The sequence below is a fragment of the Pseudorca crassidens genome, chromosome 16, assembly GCF_039906515.1.
Source record: "Pseudorca crassidens isolate mPseCra1 chromosome 16, mPseCra1.hap1, whole genome shotgun sequence".
Classification (NCBI taxonomy): Eukaryota; Metazoa; Chordata; class Mammalia; order Artiodactyla; family Delphinidae; genus Pseudorca; species Pseudorca crassidens.
Genome location: NC_090311.1, coordinates 34,456,146 through 34,478,562, shown reverse-complemented (window position 1 = coordinate 34,478,562; position 22,417 = coordinate 34,456,146). Strand labels below are relative to the sequence as shown.

Below are 22,417 nucleotides of genomic sequence, written 5' to 3'. Positions count from 1 at the left end.
TCATGTGTTAGGTACTCATAGACTTTACCTTGTATTGGGTATTACAGGCACTGTATTAGGTACTCATAGACTTTACTTTGATTAATTTCCATAATTACTCAGGGGGGCAAGTTCAGAACACATCTATGGAATTTCCATTAAATAGGTTTGGTCATCTTTAATGAGAGCAGGCAGACTCACCAATGGCCTGAGCCACAGCGGCTCAGGAAACAAGCATCACCTGCCCTCCAACTTCCACCAAGCTCTAGGCTTGACACATGCTGCAACATGGATGTACCCTGAAAACATTATGCTAACTGAAAGGAGCCAGGCACAAAATACCGCATATTATATGGAATGTCCAGAATAGGCAAATCTAGAGAGACAAAAAATAGATTAGTGGTTGCCTAGGGCTGGGGGAGTGGAGGGAATAGGTACAGTGTTTCTTTTGGGGATGATGAAAATCTTCTAAAATTGATTGTGGTGGTGATTGCACAACTGTGAACATACTGGAAACCACTGAACCGTACATTTTAAATGGGTGAACTGTGAATTATATCTCAACAAAAGTTGTCAAAAAAAAAGCTCAACAATAGGCTAATGTGTCTTTATATGTTATATCTGATGGTGATGCTCTGTTTCTTCAAGGATATTCTCCTGTCTCACGGCTGAATACATGATCTGTGAATGTGGACACGAGCTGCAGGATGTCCATGGACACAGCCAGCTTTGTTCAGTTCAATTCAGTAAGATTTACCGAGCAACTGTTACAAACGAGACACAATCTATGGATTATGAGGAAAACTGAGATGAACGAGACTAGGTTCCAGCTGTCCAGAGACTTATATGATAGAAGAAACAGGCTTTTAGACAATTAACTTCTTGCTACAAAGCTGAGGGAGATAAACGGAAATAAGAAGTACTATGGGAACCCAGACAAGCAAGGAATCTGACTTGAGGGAATCAGCAAAGACGTCAAAGAGGACAATAGATGTTCAAGGGGCCAACTGTGGCACTTGCTGCTACACTGGCATTCATGAATGGCAGCTGAGCAAAGGCCCATGATGAGCTAGTCTAAACCTGAGTATTCAGCTGTTCAACCTCTCTACAATCCCTTCAGCTTTGCTAAGTCTCTCAGCTGTCACCTCCACTCCCAGTCCTGCTACTGACCTCAAAGGAAATCATCACCAATAAGACTCTCCTCTGGCGCACTGTGTGCCAGAAAGATGTGACTGGTGAAGAAGGGTAAGAACCCCCGTGTTCAGAAGCTTCTCACACATCAAACAAAGATGCTAATCAACTGGCCTAGAAGCAAAGCTCTCTGAAGTCCTGGGCAGCACGTGATGACAGTGGCAGTGGACAGTGAATAATGGGTACTCTTTATCCTTTTCCCCAACTCCTCATCTACTATACAGAGCATCCAAGCAAACAGAGTAGGAAAAAGATCAATCATTATGCAGCACACCAGGAGTGGCCAATGCAACAGGCAGAAGCCAATACGAAGGGGAAAGCACCGAGCTCACAGGAATGGGTATGGAGCTACAAGATGGAGGCTGCCTACATGGCAGGACCCAGAGCTGTTTTCTGGGCTTTGCTCCCAGGCTAGATGGGTCAAAGGATTCAGCAGGTGGCCAGGCAAGAACAATAAAACTTAACTGCAAAACTAGAAAGGATAATACATCATTTCTTCATACCCCCTCTCTTTTCGAAATAGTATCAAACGATTACCAAGCCCCAGAGAATCTATTAAAAGTTCAATGTTTTCATTTAATGTGAGAACATTAATTACACTTGCCAAAGAGAATATTAGAGGTCAGTGAGTTAAAAAATGCAAAGATCACAAAGAGGAGGTCTCAGCATGTCCTCTCAAACCTCCTGCCTCACCAAGTTAAATCTTGGTGCAAATCTTCCACAAAGGTCCTCAGAGGCGTGCTGAATATCTTGCTCTTGGAGAGGACCCTGTCTGTGTACAGTATGCGCAGGCACATCAAAAAGGCCTGGGGACGGGGCAGCTCAGTGAGCTGGGGTTCTCTCTAGCTCCTTGCCTCTGCAAGGCCACCGAGCTGGCTGCACCTTTCCTGCACATTGCTGCCCACCTCTTACAATCTTCCACACCAAATCCCACACTGTGTTCAACTTGGGCATCAGAGGAAAGGGAGGGTGTCTCCCCATAGCAGCGAGTAGCTACCACAAAATCACACAGCCTGTCTCACAGCCATAAATGACAACACTGGCAATAGACAGAGTAAAAACAACTGGGAGTCACAAGCAAAAGCCTGCTACAAATATTATTACCAAGGAAAATACCTACAACTTCTTTTCCTTTCCCAGGGAATGGGCCAATTTCTTCAGAATGGCTCTTTTACAACAAATCATCTCTCCTCCCTGATCAGCAAGCTGCTACTCTCAGTAACAACAACATTCTCTTAGCACCACAGATAAGGGGTGTAACTCACGTCCAACCATTTCCTTCAACCCTGCCTCCTACCTCAGGCCTTTCAGCCAAAACAAAATTCACCAGAGACCCCAACACACCCATGAAAACAACTTCATGATACGTTCACCTACTAAAACACCTTCTGATATCTCAAGGTCAACCAAACCCAGATAACAACAGAAATCAGAGGATTAAAAAAAAAAATCAGGAAGGAAGAAAACTTCAAACACATTTCCCTTTTGATCTTCAGAAATTCGAGGTCAAAGTAAACAAAGTAGAAAAAGGTCCCTTCAAGAATAACAAGGTCTGGGCTTCCCTGGTGGCGCAGTGGTTGAGAGTCCGCCTGCTGATGCAGGGGACGCAGGTTCGTGCCCCGGTCCGGGAAGATCCCACATGCCGCGGAGCAGCTAGGCCCGTGAGCCATGGCCACTGAGCCTGCGCGTCCGGAGCCTGTGCTCCGCAATGGGAGAGGCCACAACAGTAAGAGGCCCGCGTACCGCAAAAAAAAAAAAAAAAGAATAACAAGGTCAATGTGAGATGGACATTAAATCAATGATTTACTAAAAGGCAAATTCCACATGGTCCTACAGAAAGAGTTCTGGACTAGGAGTCAAAATGCCTGGATTTGGGTCCTAGTCCTAACACTTATTGACTGTGTAGTAATAACAGCTAACAGGTAACATTTATTGAGCATCTACTATGCACCAGGCACTGTTTCTAAGTGCCTTATGTGTATTAACTTGTTTCATCTTCACACACACTCTGAGATAGTCACTATTTTAAATTCTGTTTTACAGTTAAAGAAACTTCAAGAGTGATTAAGCGACTTGTTTGATGGTGATTGTTCTATCACCCAGTAAGTGGTGGAATCATGGACTTGAATGTTAAAGTTTCTGAGTCTCAATGGCCTACATGGGAAAAGAATGTAAAAAGGAGTGGATATATGTATATGTATAACTGATTCACTTTTCTGTACAGCAGAAACTAACACAACATTGTAAGTCAACTCTACTCCAATAAAAATTAAAAAAAAAAAAGTTTCTGAGTCTTGGGTCTTTTACCTGTAAAATGAAGATTATCCTATGGAGATGAAGGCTGTGAGATAATATACGTAAAGTGCTTTGAAAACTAGGATATCATGCAAGTGTCAATTTTTCTTTTACTGCATTTTCAGTTATTTTTGTGATAATATAAAATTAAATTATTTTGCATATGGTCTCATTATAAAAATTAGAGTTCAGATTAATGAGATACTTTCTTCTTTGCATGTGCGAGCATTTGGTGAATAAAGGGAAGTAATCTAGATACTAAAGGAAAACAGTTTTTGAATGACAGGCTAAATAAATATTACTGTAAACAATCAATAAAGTGACAATATTTGCTTTCATATATCATTAGCAAGTTCTATTAGGAGAGAGAATCATCCAATGTGGTACTATTTGCTGATTTTCATACACTCTTTAAATAAAAGCCTATTATACCTATGAATCAAGCTCCTCAAACTGTCACTATGATGGCAGGTTCTTCTGTTAGTTTGAAAGGTATAAAAAAAACTTGGCCCAAAAGTTAGAACCTCCCTCTGTTTTCCCTTGCCCTCTGAGCCAGCCAAGAGATAACAGGATTATAAAAACTCAAGTTTCAGAAATGGTGACCTTCTTACCCAAGTACCTAAGAAGTGTGGTGAGCTATGGGAGGCCCTCAACTCAGAGCCAGTCTGTAGGTGGAAACAGGGGCTCTGGGGAAGCAGTAGGAACTCTTGGCATGGTCACCATCACCACCCTGGATTATGGGCAGAGCAGGAAGCTGCTTGCTTTCCCACTGGTGCCAAATTGATTGGGAAGGAAGGGTAGAACAGTGAGGGATTTTTGGACAAGCCTGAACTGACCAATGTACTTCTCTGGGGTAAAGAGGTATGGAGTGAGAGAGCGGACTTAACTGGGATAATTCCATTTTATCTGACCAAGTTTTTGAAGGATAAATTTAATTAAAGATTTTTTTCCTCTTAATACCCAAAACACATTGAGTATAACAACCTCCAAAATGTTCTTGGCTACCTTTCAAAAACAAAGCTTCCTGAGCTCTTAAATACATAAGTTTTCATGTTATAATTTTTTTATACTTGATCCCTAGTACAAAACACAGTCACCACCAACTTCACCACCACAAACACCAGTTACTAAGTGCTTACAATGTGTGACGCACTTTGCCAATAATAAACACTTTACCTCACAGTAATTCTATGAGGTAAATACAGTTGTTATTATTACCATTTTACAGATAAGGAAACTGAAGCTCTGACAGGTTAAGGGATACCTCAGATTAAAACCTAGAGATTAAATTTGGGATTGAAATTTAGGTCAGCTTCCAGAGCCCTCATTCTTTATCCACTTATACTGTCTTACCTAAAAATGATGAGATAAAGTTTTCAATATCACTAGCAAATAAATACTTGCCTATTTATTATTTATTGTCACTTTTGTGACAGTGATCATTTGACAGTGGTTTAGTGGCATGAAGTGGTCACCTGTGCTTTAGTCCTACAATTTAAGGTCTATGCAGATATATTTGCTCTAAAGCCCACCAAAACTATATTAAGAAGAGCTATAAAATCAAATAATCTCAGCTCAAAAAAAAAACAACTATATTAAGAAGAGCTGAAATGATGAATTTCAAAATAATCAGAAGTTTAGTTTTAGTTTATTTAGGTCAATAGAATTATCATATTTAGTAAAGATGCTTATTGTTTTCAATGTATTTTTAACTTGTATATTTAGAATGAAGGCTCTTGAGGGAGTTAAAGAGCAGATCTCACTAAATTAGACTTTAATAAAATGAACATCACCATCACAGTAATCATCAGCTTAAGCAAGTATCTTCAATGGATGCTAAAACCATTGGGTAAATCTGGGAGGGGATACAAGATACTCATGCTATCTTAAGGTATCACTTTGAAGATGAATAAGTATTTGCAAAGGGAGAAAAACGTACTTTCACAGTGGAGAAATCTGGCAGACAGCACCATAACCAAATGATCGCTCCGAACATCACCAACAACAGGGCAAACTGACATCATGTGCCTCTCGTATTATGTCCTTCTCGGTGCAGCACGTCATCTGCTAAGAGTGTTTCCCCTGAATCTCATTATGAAGAAACAAACCTATCATTCCAAATTAAGTGACAGTCTATAAAACATCCAGCAGGAACTCTTCAAATGATACAAAAGACAAAAAGCCTAGGAAGGTATCTAAAGTAAAGGAGACTAAAGAGACATGACAACTAAATGTATGGCGAGACTGTGACTGGATCTTGGATTTAAAAACAAAAAAAGCTCTAAAGGACATTACTAGAATAATCTGGATACTTCTTGTTCTCAGAAGACATATGGTGAATCATTTAGGAGTGAGGGGTCTTAATGTCTACAATTTACTCTCAAACGATTCATCAAAAAATATGTATGTATATATACACATACTGACAAAAAAAAAACCAGAAAGCAAATGTGGCAAAATGCTAACAACTGGTGAACCTAGAGGAAGGCAGTATAGGCATTCACTGTACTATTCTTACAACTTTTCTGTACATCTTGAAATTTTTCAAAAGAAAAATTTGTGGAAAAAAATCGAAACCACAGGTCTCTCTGGAGAAGAGGGTAATATACTCTCTTATTCTTGAAAGAGGTGTGTGGTCTTCTGAAAGACCTAATAGTTCTTAAAATCAACTAATGCTCTTAGTGATTTATATGTTTTAAGTAGCAACTACAATGGAAAAACAATTCCAACTTGTAGAGCTGTGCCCTGAGCTATGGCTACATTCATAAAATGGTGACTGACAAGGGAGGACTGGTTTCTGATGACAGGAGGTCAGCCCCAGAAGGAAGGATCCAAGGTCTGGACAGAGAGAGAGAGATCGCTCCTTGCACAGAATCCAGGCTCCCTGATTTCCTGTGACCTTCCTAGAGAGACCTGAAGGGCACCTCTCCAGCCAGAGCTGAATAAGTTCAGACATTTTTGGCACAGGAAGTCTGTTCCAAACATTCTCCCTGACCTTGGCTTTCAGGTCAGAGGACCTACCTGGTTTGCCTCAGGAGTCTTTGCCTTTGGATTCAATTCAATAGAACCAAATATGTTTAGGAGGTACAAGGCAGGACACTAGGCACTGAAGCTACAAAGATGAATAAGTCAAGAAAGAACCCTGCCCTGGAAAAACTCAGCCTGTAAATAAGTGACTGAGAAACAACAAGAAAAGTGCTAGTTGGGATTATAGCCTATAAAACACTGGTGAGAGACAAATGGAGCAGAGGTGCCCAAACATCAGGGAAAGTCATACAGTAAAGGCCACATCTGGGCTGGAGGACAACTGCTTTTCTAGGAAGCAAGGGCAATCCAAGTTCATGAAACAGCACAGGCCAAGGCTTCAAAGGGCCAAAGATTGGCTTATTTGGAAAACAGTGAGTAGTGTGCATTAGTTAAGAGTATAGGATTGGGGGTACCAGGTGGGAAGAGATGAAGCAGCTCATCAACCCCGTCTGCTGCCTGGAGAACACAGTAAGTCTCTGAACTGGATTCCTTATTCATTCTCCTCTTGGATGAGAACCTCTGATCTCCAAGACTGACTGAACACTTACTATGCACCCTAGGCAATGCAGGGGAATTCTGACATGAGCAAGTCCTTGTTCTCAAGAAATTTATAAACCAGTACATGAAGGTCATGAAGAATAAGTATAAAGAGAACTCTAATTTAGGAACAATGCATTCAGGACCCTTAGAAGTATTTTCTAAGCGTATTTTTAAAAGTTGGATTTCATAGAAGGAAGACAGATCTTTCAGTGAAGAAGACATGGATAGAGAAATCAGGGAAGACTTTCTGTTGGTAGTGGCACAGGAGCCAGATCTTAGGTGAAAAATTGGATAAGGACATTTCAAGGGAAGAATTTAGCCTAATTAAGATGTAGAGATGGCTCAGCAGGTACTGTCCATGGATGCCTAAACATTCCCCTTGGATTCAGAACCAAACATATTTCTTTGATTGTATTTACTACAAAGAGCTGAGGCTCAAACATTTTGGCTCAAGCCTGTTTCATGTTTTCTATTACACTAGTGACTGTTTCTTGGTGGGCTTGTTGCTTGGCAGGCAGGGGTGGGAGAAGGTGAGAATGGACGAGAAAACAAGTCTGATGGGTAGAACCACCCCAGAGTTGAAAACTGGCAGTCTACTTCCTGTGTTTTTAGTAAAGTCCTGCAGTCCAGGGCAGTGACCTGGGGCATTTGGGCTTAAAGTCTGCTCTGTTTACGTAACCACACATTCCCTATATGAAGAGGTCCTTGTGAAGTCTGCCAAATCTGTCAGTTCTAGTCACAGTCAGTTCTAACAAGCACCTGACCAAGAAAACTGAGATCAGACTGGGGGTGTGGGAAGGAACTGGTCAAACTAGTTGGGCAGTTTTATTTTTACTGAACAACGTATTTTCATCAGGGGGAAGGACACTAATATTATTTAACCTCTATGAAGCCTAAGTGCTGCTGCATATGTACACTGTCTCACATAACCCTTTTAATAACAATGAGCAGTATTAACTCAGATGAGTAAACTGAGGTTCAGGGATTAAATAACTTGCTTAAGGTCATCGAGCTGGTAACTGCTGGCACCCATGTCTGAGTCCACAAATATCTAGTTCTTGCCCCACTGCTTGTTGCTCTGCCTCACGCAGCATCAAACAATTGGCAAATTCTACATTTTAACCCAGTAGACGCTTCCCTGAAGATGAAGCTTTAGTCCAGCCCTGCTTGTAGATTGCCTGAACTCTGACAATCTAATTTCTCCTCCTTGCACTTCAACGCTCCTCTGATGAGTTCTTAACGCTGCTGCCAATGGGTTTTCTTGGCGTCACCATTTCTCCTCAAGATTAAGGCTATCCCGTTCTATTTTGAAAGACAACCCAAGTCTTTGCTCTCAGCTTTCAAAATGTTTCACCAGATCCTCTCAGTCAGCTTCCCATTCTGAACTCTTTCAAATGATACATCCTCTCTTGGTCTCTCTTGCTCATAGCCTTAGCCCTATCCAATTCCTGTCAGCAAGTCCTGCCCCAAGCTACGCCCTCTTCTAAAACATTCTCTCTGCCTCAGCCTACCAAATTTGCAGCTGGCATTTCAGTTCCTGAATTTTACTCTCTTCAAAAGAAAGTTCTCATCGGGGGTGGTTTTGGCTTCTCTGAACTGAACAAGCATCCCTCCCTTTCCAGTACCTCTGCCTGGGGATAGCACAACAAGTACTGCTGTGACACAGTACAAGATGTCTATGTTATTTAAGTGCTGCTCAGCTTTGTCCTGTGGCCTGTACATTCCTTCTGCCCATTCCGTTTTATACAGTCCCTCAAACTATTAATGCTTTGAAATCAAACACTAACTCTAACAGTTCCCCTTTAATATAACGCAAAAGAGAGAAATGTTTAACAGAACAGTTTAAACTGAGGGTGTGCTAAGCTTTTAAAAGCAACAATAGAATGCTGCTCCATCTGTTCAAAACAGGACAAAACAGAACAAAAAGTCCACTCTTGCTGCTCTGCAATACACTTTCCATGTTTTTATGAGAAAATCCATCCGGAGAGCAAAAACTTCAATCAGTCAAATATTAAAATACAGGATTCATAATTCACCAAAGAGTATGAGTACTATAAGCCAGGACCTGCATTAAAAAAAAAAAAAAAGGCCGAGTATTACTCAAAAGCTTACAAACTGAAAAACGTTAAGTACACGCTAAAACTCCATTAGGTTCCCAACTCGATCAGTTTATATAACTCAGAAGGTGGAAAAACTTGGAATCTGGGCCTAAAACAACACTGACTTATTTTCATCCAAGTTACGCTACAAGGGAAAAAAATGTGAAGTTTGAAAACTTTCCTTTCCAAAGCCAGATTTAGACAAACTGAAGGAAAAAGGAAAGAGATGCTGTGAATCCAGCCCACTGTAGCTTCACAATGACCTATTTTGCCCATTTCAAGTAGAGTCCTCTTTCCTGTTCTTCAAACAGCATCTCCTTAGCTGGTCAGATCAAAGTCAGTCTGAATCCCATGTGGCCCGGCTTATGACAGGTTCACAAACCATGCTGGTATTGTATAAACTTCCATGCCTGCAATGACCTTGGTCACAAGGACTGGCAGTCAAGTCAGCCTGACCAGTGTACAGGAAATACGTGATCACCAGTAGAAACAGCCACTTAAAAGTACACACTTTACTCAAGGTGGGAGGGAATCATCAGAGCGCAAGGCATGGGTCACTCTCGCATAAATATGCATGACTGTTACTGTTCGATCCACCTGGCTATGCACCTGAATTGCTAGGGCTGAAGCTGGCTTCCATATGGGCTGAGGATGCCAGCACCATCGACTTAACACAGCTTCAGAGCCATGTGGCCAATCGCCTGTCCAACATCTGCAGCTGGCTGCTGTCCCTGCCTTTGCCCCAGAGGTCTCTGCCAACAGTGGTATAGTGTAGCTGCGCTCACTGCCCAGGAGATGCCAGCTCCTCTCCCTGGCCCCAGCCCCACCACAAGAGGTAAGACTGTTTGTTGGCAGTATCAGGAGCAGCTGCTTGGTTCAGAACCAGGCAGGGGTAGAAGGCTCAGGGTAGGTAGACATTTTTTTTTGTAGCTCCAGTAACAGCAACTTTGGACATGGGCTATTCTCCCAGGAGGCAATGAAGGAGGTGATGCTAAGCACATCTACCATCATAAAAGTTTGCCCTGCCCAACTTACCTTCCTAGCTGCCACATTCCCAGTCCCATGCTCGAGGAAGCAGAGCTAAACCATTTGCTTCTTTTATTTTTTATTAAGCAGTCAGAGATTCTAAGGCCACTACCATTAGGATGGCCTATGTCACAGCAAGGGGTTAAAAGATGAACGGAACCAATCAGATTTCCTCTCTCTGGACTCCAACTAGAAATATGAAAACAATTCGCCCACTGGAAGCACAAACAGAGAGGAGCACACATGCAGAGAAGAGCTGAGTCATGATAATGTGGAACATTACAATGAAGAATTAATAGCTCCCGCTGTTCAAATCCTCGCAGCCTGCCACCCCCTAGCACAGTCTCCATGACACCTGGTTGTGTCACAGCTCCTATTTTTGGGCTTTCCTTGTCACTCATAACTACTTCCCCAATTTGAAGGAGCACAAGAGAACCCTCTGATCCTCATGTCCAGAAATGGTGTGGTATCACCCCAGAGGCAAAATCCCATGGTTAAGCTATAGCTAAAGGGCAGCTCAGACCTATAGCCTCAGCCTAAACCAGCTCTTTGGAAATACCCCAGCTATGTCAGTGTGGCCAACAGAACAGAAGAATTCAGGAAAAAGCCAAGGATCACTTTCATTTTTAAATAGCTATGAAAGTGTGCCATGGGTCATATAGCTTAAGTTGCTAATTTTTGAATAAAATCCAGCCCTGTAAATAACAGCATAATCTATCAGATTATATAGTTTAAACCTATCTTCCTTTCCCACAAATTATACACCCTAGCAAAACAAAAATTATTTTCTTGGTAATTCACCAGGTAAAATAGTATAAACTATTAGTCTTCCCAGTTCAAGTCTGTCTAATAAGAGCTGTGCGCTCCTAGGAAAAGACACATCACCTCTTTTGAGTCTTAGGTTAAAATAAAGGTTGGGGCTTCCCTGGTGGCGCAGTAGTTGAGAGTCCGCCTGCTGATGCAGGAGACATGGGTTCGTGCCCCGGTCCGGGAAGATCCCACATGCCGCAAAGCGGCTGGGCCCGTGAGCCATGGCCGCTGGGCCTGCGCGTCCGGAGCACACGCAACGGGAGAGGCCACAACAGTGAGAGGCCCGCGTACCGCAAAAAAAAAAAAAAAAAAAGGTTGAATTAGAATGAGACGATCTTTAGGGCAACTCTAAAATTTGATGGACTCTACAAGTAATGAGCTCATCATTTGCAAAGATAAAATTCATCCATTAACAAACATCTGAGGGCTAGCTGTTGATGCAGGTACTGAGTATAGAGCAGTGAACAAAACATAAAAATCCCTGTTCTCATAAAACTTACATTCCAATCTGGAAAGCAGAAAAACACATATAATTTTTTTCAGGTTGTGATAAAATAGGTACTTTGAGGAAAAATAAAATGAGGGTAAGAGGTACAGAGAGTAAGAGGGTAGAGGGGCTGCTATGTGAGATGAGGAAGTCAAGAAAGGTCTCCCTGTGAAGGTGTCATTTGAGCAGAGGTCTGTCTAAGGGAAGAGAGGAGTGGTCCATTCAGAAATTTGGGGGAAGATGGTTTTAGATAAAAGGAAGTACTAAGCCCCTGAGAAGCCTTAGTTTACCTCAAGGAATAGCAAAGGAGTCAGTGTGGCCAGAGAAGAAGGTAAGGCAGAGAAGGACAGAAGATGATGTCCAAGAACACCCAGGACTTGACCGATGAGACCTAAGAGGAAAAGGTTTAAATGTTTCATGTACAAGATTCATATCGATGTGGTTCCTGGCTTCTGCAGGGGTCCATTATATTCCAAACACGTAGGCAAAAAGGTAAGTCCACAACTGTAATGTACCATTTATCTGACTCGGAAAATGTGCTGCAGATGTCCAAATTAGCATAAACTTCATAAAGAAAATTGCTTTGGGAAGCCATGTGATATCAAATCCGGAGTCATTAGGATTTTCATTTCTTTTAACTCTGGTTAAGCTTCTGCTGCAAATTTATCCTAAAGAAAATACTATGAAAGGAAAACCACACACAAAAGGATATATTAACAGAAGCCTTATTTATAATAGCCTACATAACCAACAAGCAAGTAAATTATGGTGCAGCAGTAGGTTAGGCAGCCACTTAAAAACTATGAAAATTAAGCAGAAACTTGGGAGGAAGGAGAATGGAAAACTGTATCTCTGCTATTATTACACTCCCACAAAAAAAGATATATATGAATAAAGACTGGAGGGAAACAAAACTGATGATGGTTGGCTCCACTAGGGAGGCAGGATTATTCTCACTGCTTATAATATAACACTTGTTCACTGTGGCCAGATTGCTTTGTTCTGCTTCTACTACTTCATTAAAGTATTAAGGCCTAGAATTAGGATAACAATAGAAATTACTATGATCATGTACTTGACAAGAGGGCCACATGCAACTTTATTCCATGAAGGACTTCTCAATAACGCTGTGATATCTGATGGTGCTGACTATTCTTTCTTGAAGCTTCTTTCCTTGCACCTCCATAGCCACAGACATACCCCCAGTCCTTCACTCACCTGCATCTCCACTGCAATGTCCTCTTTTTCTTTCTGGTTCCTGACAAAACTTACTTATTAATGGCTTTTCATTTTCTTTTCCCTCCACGCTATAAAGATGATTCGCAAGAGATGTGTACCTCCAGCTCCAGACTCTTTTCCGAAACTCCCTAGCCACAATTCCAACTGCCCATTAGGAATTTCCTCTCAGATAAGATGTGAGGACATACCAAACTCTACAGATCTTCGAACATTTCAACACTACACCAAACTGGTTTTCCCTCTGCTGACTCCCTCACATTCAATAGTGTCACGATTCTCCCATTCAGTGGAAGGAATTTTAGCACAACCCTGCCATCAAATCTATCACCATCATGATTTAATCTATCAGTAAGACCACTGGTCCCTTTCTCCCTTCATTCTAGTAATACCTCAATGCTACTATCTTAGGAGTTCATGGTCCTTATTACTTCTTATGAGCTTGATTACAGAAAACAGCTAAACGGTTTTGCTGACCCTGGCTAAAAAACCAAAACCAAATACTAAACCTAACCTCTCCCTTGCTTAAAAAAAAAAAGAAAAAAAAAGTCTTGAATGATATCTGAGCTCTAAGAAAGTATCCTATGTGCACTGTCTCATTTAATCCTCATAAACCCAGAAGTGGTATTATTGTTTCCACTTTGTAGGTTAAAAAAAAAGAGAGAGGGCTTCCCTGGTGGCGCAGTGGTTGAGAGTCCACCTGCTGATGCAGGGGACACGGGTTCATGCCCCGGTCCGGGAAGATCCCACATGCCGCTGAGCGGCTGGGCCTGTGAGTCATGGCCGCTGAGACTGCACGTCTGGAGCCTGCGCTCCGCAATGGGAGAGGCCACAGCAGTGAGAGGCCCGCGTACCGCAAAAAAAAAAAAAAAAAGAGAGAGACAGGACTTCCCTGGTGGCACAGTGGTTAGGAATCCGCCTGCCAGTGCAGGGGACACAGGTTCGAGCCCTGGTCCAGGAAGATCTCACATGCCGCGGAGCAACTAAGCCCGTGCACCACAACTACTGAGCCTGCGCTCTAGAGCCCACGAGCCACAACTACTGAGCCCGAGTGCCACAACTACTGAAGCCCATGCGCCTAGAGGCCATGCTCTGCAACAAGAAGCCACCCAATGAGAAGCCCGCGAACCACAATAAGTGTAGCCCCTGCTCGCCGCAACTAGAGAAAGCCTGCATACAGCAACAAAGACCCAAGGCAGCCAAAAATAAAAATAAATTAATTAAAAAAATTTTTTTAAAAAAGAGACAGAGAGAGGGAGAGAGATTTAGGAAGATTAATAATCACCCCAAAGATACAGCAATGGCAAGTAGTGGAACAGGAATTCAACCCAGGCAGCTGACTCCAGAGCCTGTACTCTTTACTACCTACTATAAACATAGTGATGTTGATTAGTATTTTGTACAAATGCAGGATTTGGTTCATGCGCTAACATTTGGGAGAACCTCCCTCTCCAGGACTCACAACTCCAACTCTACTATTCCAGAAGTAAAAAGCATGAGAATGCAATCTCAGGAAACTTCCTCAATATTTTGATTAGAGTTGAATTTCTTTTCATCATCAAGAACCAAAGGCAGAAAACACAAAGGAAGACTTGCTTCAGCTTTATCAATAGCTGTTTGAAAGTTTGTTTGTTTTTTTGCGGTACGCGGGCCTCACACTATTGTGGCCTCTCCAGTTGCAGAGCACAGACTCCGGACGCACAGGCTCAGCGGCCATGGTTCACGGGCCTAGCTGCTCCACGGCATGTGGGATCTTCCCGGACCGGGGCACGAACCCATGTCCCTTGCATCGGCAGGCGGACTCTCAACCACTGCGCCACCAGGTAAGCCCCAATTTGAAAGTATTTTAAACTGATATTTCTATTTGACCCAACTCTATTCTGTCTCTACCCCAAAGACAAACACCACACAAATGCCTTTGTATCTACTCTCTCTCGGGGACTAGAGCAATTCAGGGAAGGGAAAATAATCGTACTTTTTTTCCAAGACTTTCTTTTCACGTCACGTTCTCCACCCTCACAACATTCCAACCATACTTCCTTCATTTCTTCAAAGGTAATAAAGCCCTTTTCATACTCACTATTTCCCATATGGTACTCCTCTGCTTGGAACTTGCTTCCTTACGCTTTCTAGTTAACTCCTCAATTTTCAGGTCTACTTAATCGCTATTTTCTCAAAGAAGCTCTCTCCATATACCCAATGCAAATCGATTTCCCCCTTTTAGAGTCACCGCACTCTCCATTTTTTCCTTTAGAGAACTATTATAGTTTATAATTGTGGTATATTGTGACTATTTGACTTCTTTTAATTTTCCCCACAGGACTCTAAGTTCAGGAGGTCTGAGAATATATCATGACACGATCTGATTTCCATGCCTTCTTTTGCCTCCAGGTTCTCAGAGGTGCTCTGGAGAACACCAAGCAATTACCTGTTTGTGGCCCACAGACAAATGATCCAGAGGGCTCTGCATATCCTCAAAGAGTTGATCAAATGCCTTAGTGGCTTTGTGCTGGAGAGAACCCCAGTCTCCATCACCTCCCACTCTGCTGGCCCAACAACACTTAAGGGGACAGCTGACGTGCTTGGTCACTGTTTCTCTACATGGATATTAAGTTCTCCACAGTCCACTGAAATGGCCATGGTTTTACAAACCGTACTCCACATCTGTACACGTATACCTGCTGGATACATGAATGGTTCTGTTTATTTCATTAGGCATACACTTTCTGAGAAATAGACAGGAGGACTCAGTAGTGAATGGTTCATATTTTCCTCTTATTTACACATAAGCCTAAAGCATACAGCCAAAGGAATGGTGCCTTATGGCCAAGCTGAGGTGACCTAAGAAAACTATAATCGGCAAGAGGGGGATTACCAAAAAAGCACTGACCTGAATTAAAACCTAAGGAATTTAAGGAAAAATAGAAACAGCATGAGGAGGTATTATTAAGAAGGCACAGAACAGTTTGGGGTGAACTACTTAGATGTTCCCAATGTTCAAAGCAATGGGCATGGATTCTCAAAGTTACTTCAATCTTGGAATAACACCAAATTTCTTTAGGTCCTTCCAAACTAGGTCAACCTTCAGACTTTAGCTGAGAGCAAAACACAACAGGAGCCAACAGTATAATTATTTCTCCTACTTGACCCCAAAATCACCAGAAAGGCAATCTGCTCTCGGAGGATGCAAGCCTGAGGACCAGAATCAGGAGATCCAGATTCTCTTCTTGGCCTGGCTCTCCCTAGTCCATCTCAACACTTAACCTCAGCTATAAAATAAGGGCACTTTCTCTAACGTTCTACAATTCTCTATTATTGTGCTGTTACATAGGAGTGGTACCAAAACCACGGAGTTCATAGAGCTGCTAAACTCTATACTGCTCATACCAACCCAAATGTTCTCTCTTCAACTCTCAGAAACAAATTTAAGTAGGATATTGTAGAGAAGACATATGCACAGAAAAGGCAAACAAGAATAATGGTGGTCCAGAATCCATTAGGCATAAGGTATGACTAGAGATGGGAAAATATGTAGCTTGGAAAAGAGAAGACTTAAAGAGAAACTGACAGTTCTTTAAGTACCGAGAAATATATGTCACAATAATGACTCAGTTTTACTTTATCGAACACAATTGACCATTGGGTAAAGACTGCATGACCATATATGTTTATCTTCATTTTTACTTTTTACAATGACCACCTTCAATAGAAGAACAAAATTTAATAATTAGTTAGGTCTGCAAATACATAGACTTCCTCTGAAATAAACTGCCTCCTTTGTCACTGGATGTCTCAGAAGCTAAATGAACAATTCTCTGGGCTGTTTTAGAACAGGAGTCAATAAACTTTTTGCAGAGGGATTTGAGGGCCACGTATAGTCTCTGTTACCTATTCTTGTGTGTGTGTGTGTGTGTGTGTGTGTGTGTGTGTGTTTCCACAACCCTTAAAAATATAAAAACCATGCTTAGCTCACAGGCCAAAGATAGTTTGCTGACTCGTGTTCTGCAGGTGTGCTGTCCAATAAATATGAGTCACATATGTAATTTAAAATTTTCCAATATCTACATTTAAAAAGTTAAAAAGAAACAGGAGAAGTTAATTTTAATATACTTTCTTTAATCCAAAATATCCAAAAAACTATCATTCTAACATGTAAACAAAATTACTAATAAAATTCTTTACCTTTTTTTAAAACTAAGTCTTTGAAATTCAGTGTAGGGAAACAGAAGAGATGATCTTCCAACCAATACTTAATTCTAATGACTCAAATCAATGAGGAAAAAATGGAACTGTCAATAAATGACTGCTGGGACAACTGGCATGATACCGGGAAAAATAAAGTTGGATCCTTTTTTGTGACTTACTCCATTATAAATTCCAGAGGGAAATGAGATGTCGATGTAAGAAAGTAAAATAATAAATTCAAATGGCCAGTAAGAGAAAAAAATGCCAAAAAAGACGTTATTTTAACCATCAGATTGGCAAAGATCAAAAAAGAGCCATATCGCTAGACCCTCAACAAAACAAAGTTTTACGAATCAGGTACTATTACTGGGAACATAAATGTGTATGACCTTTGTTAAGGGCAGCTTGGCAGTACGTATAAATATGTGCCTCACTTCTGGAAATTCACCCTAAGAGGTAATTAGAAAAAAGCAAAAAAAAATGAAGGCACAAGGATATTCACTGAAGCATCATCCATGAGAAAAAACAACTGAAAGCAACTTAAATGACCATCACTAGGACTGATTAAATAAAACAAGGTCATTAAGGATAATATAGGTTTCTTACAGAAAGATGTTGACATTGCTGGGGGGGAAATGCAGGTTATTAAACAGCATATATAGTGTGATCCCATTTATGTAAAATTTTAAATTTCATATATATGTATATATTCATAAAGAGATATAAGAAGGATATTTAATAAAATGTATACAGTGATTATCTCTGACAGAGGTAGATTTGGGATAATTTTCTTTGGACATGACCATAGGTGTGCTTATCTTCATTTTTATTTTTTACAATGATCACCTGACACCTTTTATCCCAGAATCATTTTTATAACCTTCTCAGAATGATGATTTTTTTTTCAACTAGTACTCTTAGAAATATCTTTTATACATGTCATTTTACATAGTGTGTTACATGCACCACAGTGTGGTGAATACATCCTTTCACTGAAATAACACTGCCTTCATTCATACATGCAGCTAGTACTCTCAGGAACATCTTGTTATACATGTGACTTTACAGAGTGTATTACATGCAGCACAGTGTGGTGAACTCATTCATTCACTGAAATACTACTATTCTGATTCAACAAACCATTAGCATTCTTAAAACATGTTTTAAACATGTTTCTTTAGTGTTATACATGCACCACAAAGTGAATACATTCCTTCACTGAAATAATCAGCATGATGATCTTTATCTTTTTTGACTAACATAAAACTTAATTTTAAAAATTATTGGAGAAGATTAACAGAAGAATGTTAAAAGCAAACAAACAGCCTTATATTATTTTTCATAGGCTATAAAGAGAGTGGGGAGAAGTACAGGTGACAAATCTAATAAACCAGACATAAAAGGAAGCTCCTGCCTTTCCTAGGTTAAGCTATAATTTGATTCCTATACAAGGCCCAGGAAGGACAAGTATTTTGACTCCATCTTCTTGTGGTGAGTACTGTTATACAATAATACACATCAAAACCCAATTCCTTAGAGATGAAGGACATCCTTGAAACATACAGAACACAAGAAGAAAACTTTCTCTTTAACTCAAAACACTCTTCAATATAAATCTAGGAACATATGTAGAATTAATATCACCAGAAAAGTTCCCTAGATTCCACAAAAATGACAAACTATAAACAAAGTGATATATTTTCATGCCCTCATAAACTAAGAAAAAAGCCTATCAAAAATAAGGGAAAGGGCTTCCCTGGTGGCGCAGTGGTTGAGAGTCCTACTGCCGATGCAGGGTACACAAGTTCGTGCCCCGGTCCGGGAAGATCCCACATACCGTGGAGCGGCTGGGCCCGTGAGCCATGGCCGCTGAGCCTGCGTGTCCGGAGCCTGTGCTCCGCAACGGGAGAGGCCACAACAGTGAGAGGCCTGCGTACTGCAAAAAAACCCAAACAAACAAACAAAAAAATAATAAGGGAAGTTCGGGGCTCCCCTGGTGGCGCAGTGGTTGAGAGTCCGCCTGCTGATGCAGGGGACACAGGTTCGTGCCCAGGTCTGGGAAGATCCCACATGCCACGGAGCAGCTGGGCCCATGAGCCATGGCCGCTGCGCCTGCGCGTCCGGAGCCTGTGCTCCACACGAGAGGCCACAACAGTGAGAGGCCCGCGTACCGCAAAAAAAAATAATAATAATAAGGGAAGCAAGGTCATGTAAAGAGTCCTTTGTTAGTGTGCCCTCTACCTGTTAAAAGGCTAAGTCACTTAAGATACAGACATGGATAAAAGTAATTTTATATAATGTCATTCTTCAGTCACTAGCTTTCCCAAGTCTGGGGTTTATAAGATCTATAAAACCATAGGGCTATGGGCTACTAATAAAATTTGACTCAAAACGATCTTTTCTTTTCCATTGCTGACATTCCTCAAAACCCTAGATCTCTTCTCTCAGTTAATGAAAAGTTAGCCAAGGCTCGTTCACAATAAACTCACAGGATCTCACTGTCAATAAAAGTAGATGCCACGAAACAGTCAGTGTGCTCCTGGGAGAATAGTCTCCAAGTGGAAACAGTAAAATATGAAAAGATGATCAACATTAAAATGTTTTCTTAATTGGGGGGAAAAAGTCAACAGCTGTTTTCAGAGTTAAAAGGCTGCCTTTTATTGAATTATCATGTTAGCTCTCCAACAGGCAGGCAGTGCAGACATTTTAAGCGCATTACCTTTAGGAGGAAAATACGACTTGCTTTCAGCTTTGTGAGGCCAGTCTACGACGAGAGGTCCAAACCTGCGAAAGCTGGCAGTGATCTCATCTACAAAACAAAGAAGGACTCTTAGCAGAAGAGAAAATAATACTGCAAACAGAATAGCATAAAATATGTCTTTTTATTTTAAAATGTTTTTTCTTATATATTTATTTATTTATTTTATTTTTTGGCTGCGTTGGGTCTTTGTTGCTACACGCGGGCTTTCTCTATTTGCAGTGAGCGAGGGTTACTCTTCGTTGCGGTGTGCAGGCTTCCCATTGCGGTGGCTCCTCTTGTTGTGGAGCACGGGCTCTAGGGCGTGCCGGCTTCAGTAGTTGTAGCATGCGGGCTCAGTAATTGTGGCTCACAAGCTTAGTTGCTCCGTGGCATGTGGGATCTTCCCAGACCAGGGCTCGAACCCGTGTCCCCTGCATTGGCAGGCAGATTCTTAACCACTGCGCCACCAGGGAAGTCCTATTTTAAAATGTTTTGAGAGCTATATTCTAAAGCATTTTTACAGAAGTCAAACTTACTAAGTGAAACACCATTGTATTTCAACAATGCAGAATGTGTTTCTAACTATAATTCACTTCCCTTCTTCACTTCCAATAAACCTGATATAAAGAATTTGGAAGGAAAAAAATCTGACATTAGCTAAGGTGACCTCTCTGTCAAGTAAAAAGGAGATTCTAAAAATAGGAATGTTCTCTGTTTTTAGAAAAAGAGGCAAAAATACACAAAATATTTAAAATACACTTCCACTTGTGTGGTGAAATAATCTCTAAGATTATTAATCTTAGATTATTATTAAGATTGTTTTAGAAATATTATACCTTTGGTGAGGAGTAGGGACAATAAGTAGGTAATTCTATTTAGGGATAAGAAAAAGCTAAAGTCAATGGTCTCTTTCTCTCATACATACCTACTACACAGCCTATAAAGAAAATGTTTCAAAAGTTATAGCTTAACAAATTTATCTTTTCCTTCTGACTTTTGACTCAAAGCAGAAGGTTATAACTGAGCTCCTAATCAGGTTTAAATTGCCACTCTCTCAGCCATGATCAAAAACTTGGTCTTAAAGAAAAATCCAATCCATGGATGAGATTAACACTAGTAGAAGAATAGTTTAGAGGAAAATGTACAACCTTAAAGCAGTAAGCCTAAAGTAAAACTATTTTTAGAGACTATTCTTCTCTCATTATGAAAAAAAGAAAATCATGATAAATCAGAGAAATAGCATAGCTTAAATAATACTGGCAAAACAATTCTGCTTTAACAATGTTTTTTATAGCAGATCCAAAGCCTACTAGAATTAGAGCCACTGTTATTTCCCTTGAGGTAACTTTGTCACAATTCTATTTCATTTGTCCATTCAACAAATAGTTATTGACAACCTACTATATGTTGGCTGGCTTTAGGCATAAGTGAAACTCACTTTTGGATTGGCAGTATCTCAAAAATGTTATTAGGAAATATTCCAATAAGTCTTCATTCTTTTAAAGGCAAGAGGGGGTGTTTCATTAATAGGTATCTACATTAAAATATGAGATGGTATGGTGTGATGGATAGGAGCAAAAGCTCTGGAATCAGACTGACTTTGATTCCAGCTGCACCATTAGCTGCATAACCCTGGATAAGCTGTTTCTCTCTGATCCTTAGTTTCCTCACCCACAAAACAGAGCTGGGAGGAGACGCCTTACAGGGTAGCTATGGAGATTAAACAAGCTAATGTAAAGCACCTGGCACAACAATGGGCTTGTGGTACGAGTTTCATACATATTAGCTCTCATTATTATTTAAAATGTATCCCCAAACAAAAACTAGGAAATGGGAAGTTGTTCGAAGACTGCTATGTATGAAAAGCAGACCTAAAGTGCACAATCTCTCACTTCCCCATCTATCAAATATCCTCAACTCCTGACACCAAGATATGAACGTCCTGAAGCTGCCTTCAAGAAGAGAGGTAGGGTCAAATCACACAAATAACAAACCTGGCCTTTATAAAGTCATTATAAAGTGAGTGCATTGTACCTTCATCGATATCAGGGGGAAGGCCTCCAACAAACACCTTTCTAGAGTAGCGTTCTACTCGCTCCCCATTTTGACAGCGAGTGGGAGAACTTAAGCCGGATGACAAGGACTGATCGCCGTGACTGTCGTCCAGGAAGGCATCTTCAAAGGGAAAGAGAGAAGATCGACCTGAAACAAATGTGGGAGTTTCTATGGTTAAAATTATTTTCCTGGACAACACATGCTTTATTAGGAGTTGAAGCACAGAGTGAAGCATTCCAAAAAATATATCCTGAGCTGTGACTTTTTCAATAGAATAAGCAACTGCAGGTTACCAGGTCTAGACAAGTTTATAGTATCATTTTTGTGTAAAGGTATGTACAGCACAGAAACAACTGGATCGATATTAAGGAAGAAGCGTCAAAAATTGCAGCTGTTTTCGCTGCTAAAAAAATTACTACGTTTTACTCATACAGTCCTTATCACTGCTGCTAAAAGTATTCAGCAGTTGTTTTTCCTTTCCCCAGGGTTTTCTTAAAATAAATGGAAAAGTAATCTTTATTGACAGATTTTGATTGTTCTTTATGGTGATTTCAGAGGTTCATGTCTAAAGACTGGGTCTGATAGCTGATGGAATATTAAACTGATGACAGAGGCTGATAACTTCTCTGATAGCAGTACTAAAAATGATCAAGTTTTCCCTGCCATTCCAAGCTACTCCAATTTAGAAATAAACATCCACAATAAAAAAGGGTGGGGCAAGTAAATGAAGACATGTAAATTAAGATA

General features: G+C 40.7%; 1 protein-coding gene across 7 annotated transcripts in view; it reads right to left on the bottom strand.

The window, feature by feature from the left end:
• The window catches only part of CPEB3 (cytoplasmic polyadenylation element binding protein 3), a 177,158-nt gene that overhangs the window by 46,484 nt on the left and 108,257 nt on the right, over positions 1-22,417 (bottom strand). For all 7 annotated transcript variants that reach the window (XM_067710007.1, XM_067710005.1, XM_067710004.1 and 4 more), the window contains 2 exons: positions 21,650-21,817; positions 19,595-19,684 (listed from right to left, as the gene is read on the bottom strand). In XM_067710007.1, the coding sequence (XP_067566108.1) occupies positions 19,595-19,684; positions 21,650-21,817 (258 nt within the window). The remainder of the gene's footprint in view (positions 1-19,594; positions 19,685-21,649; positions 21,818-22,417) is intronic.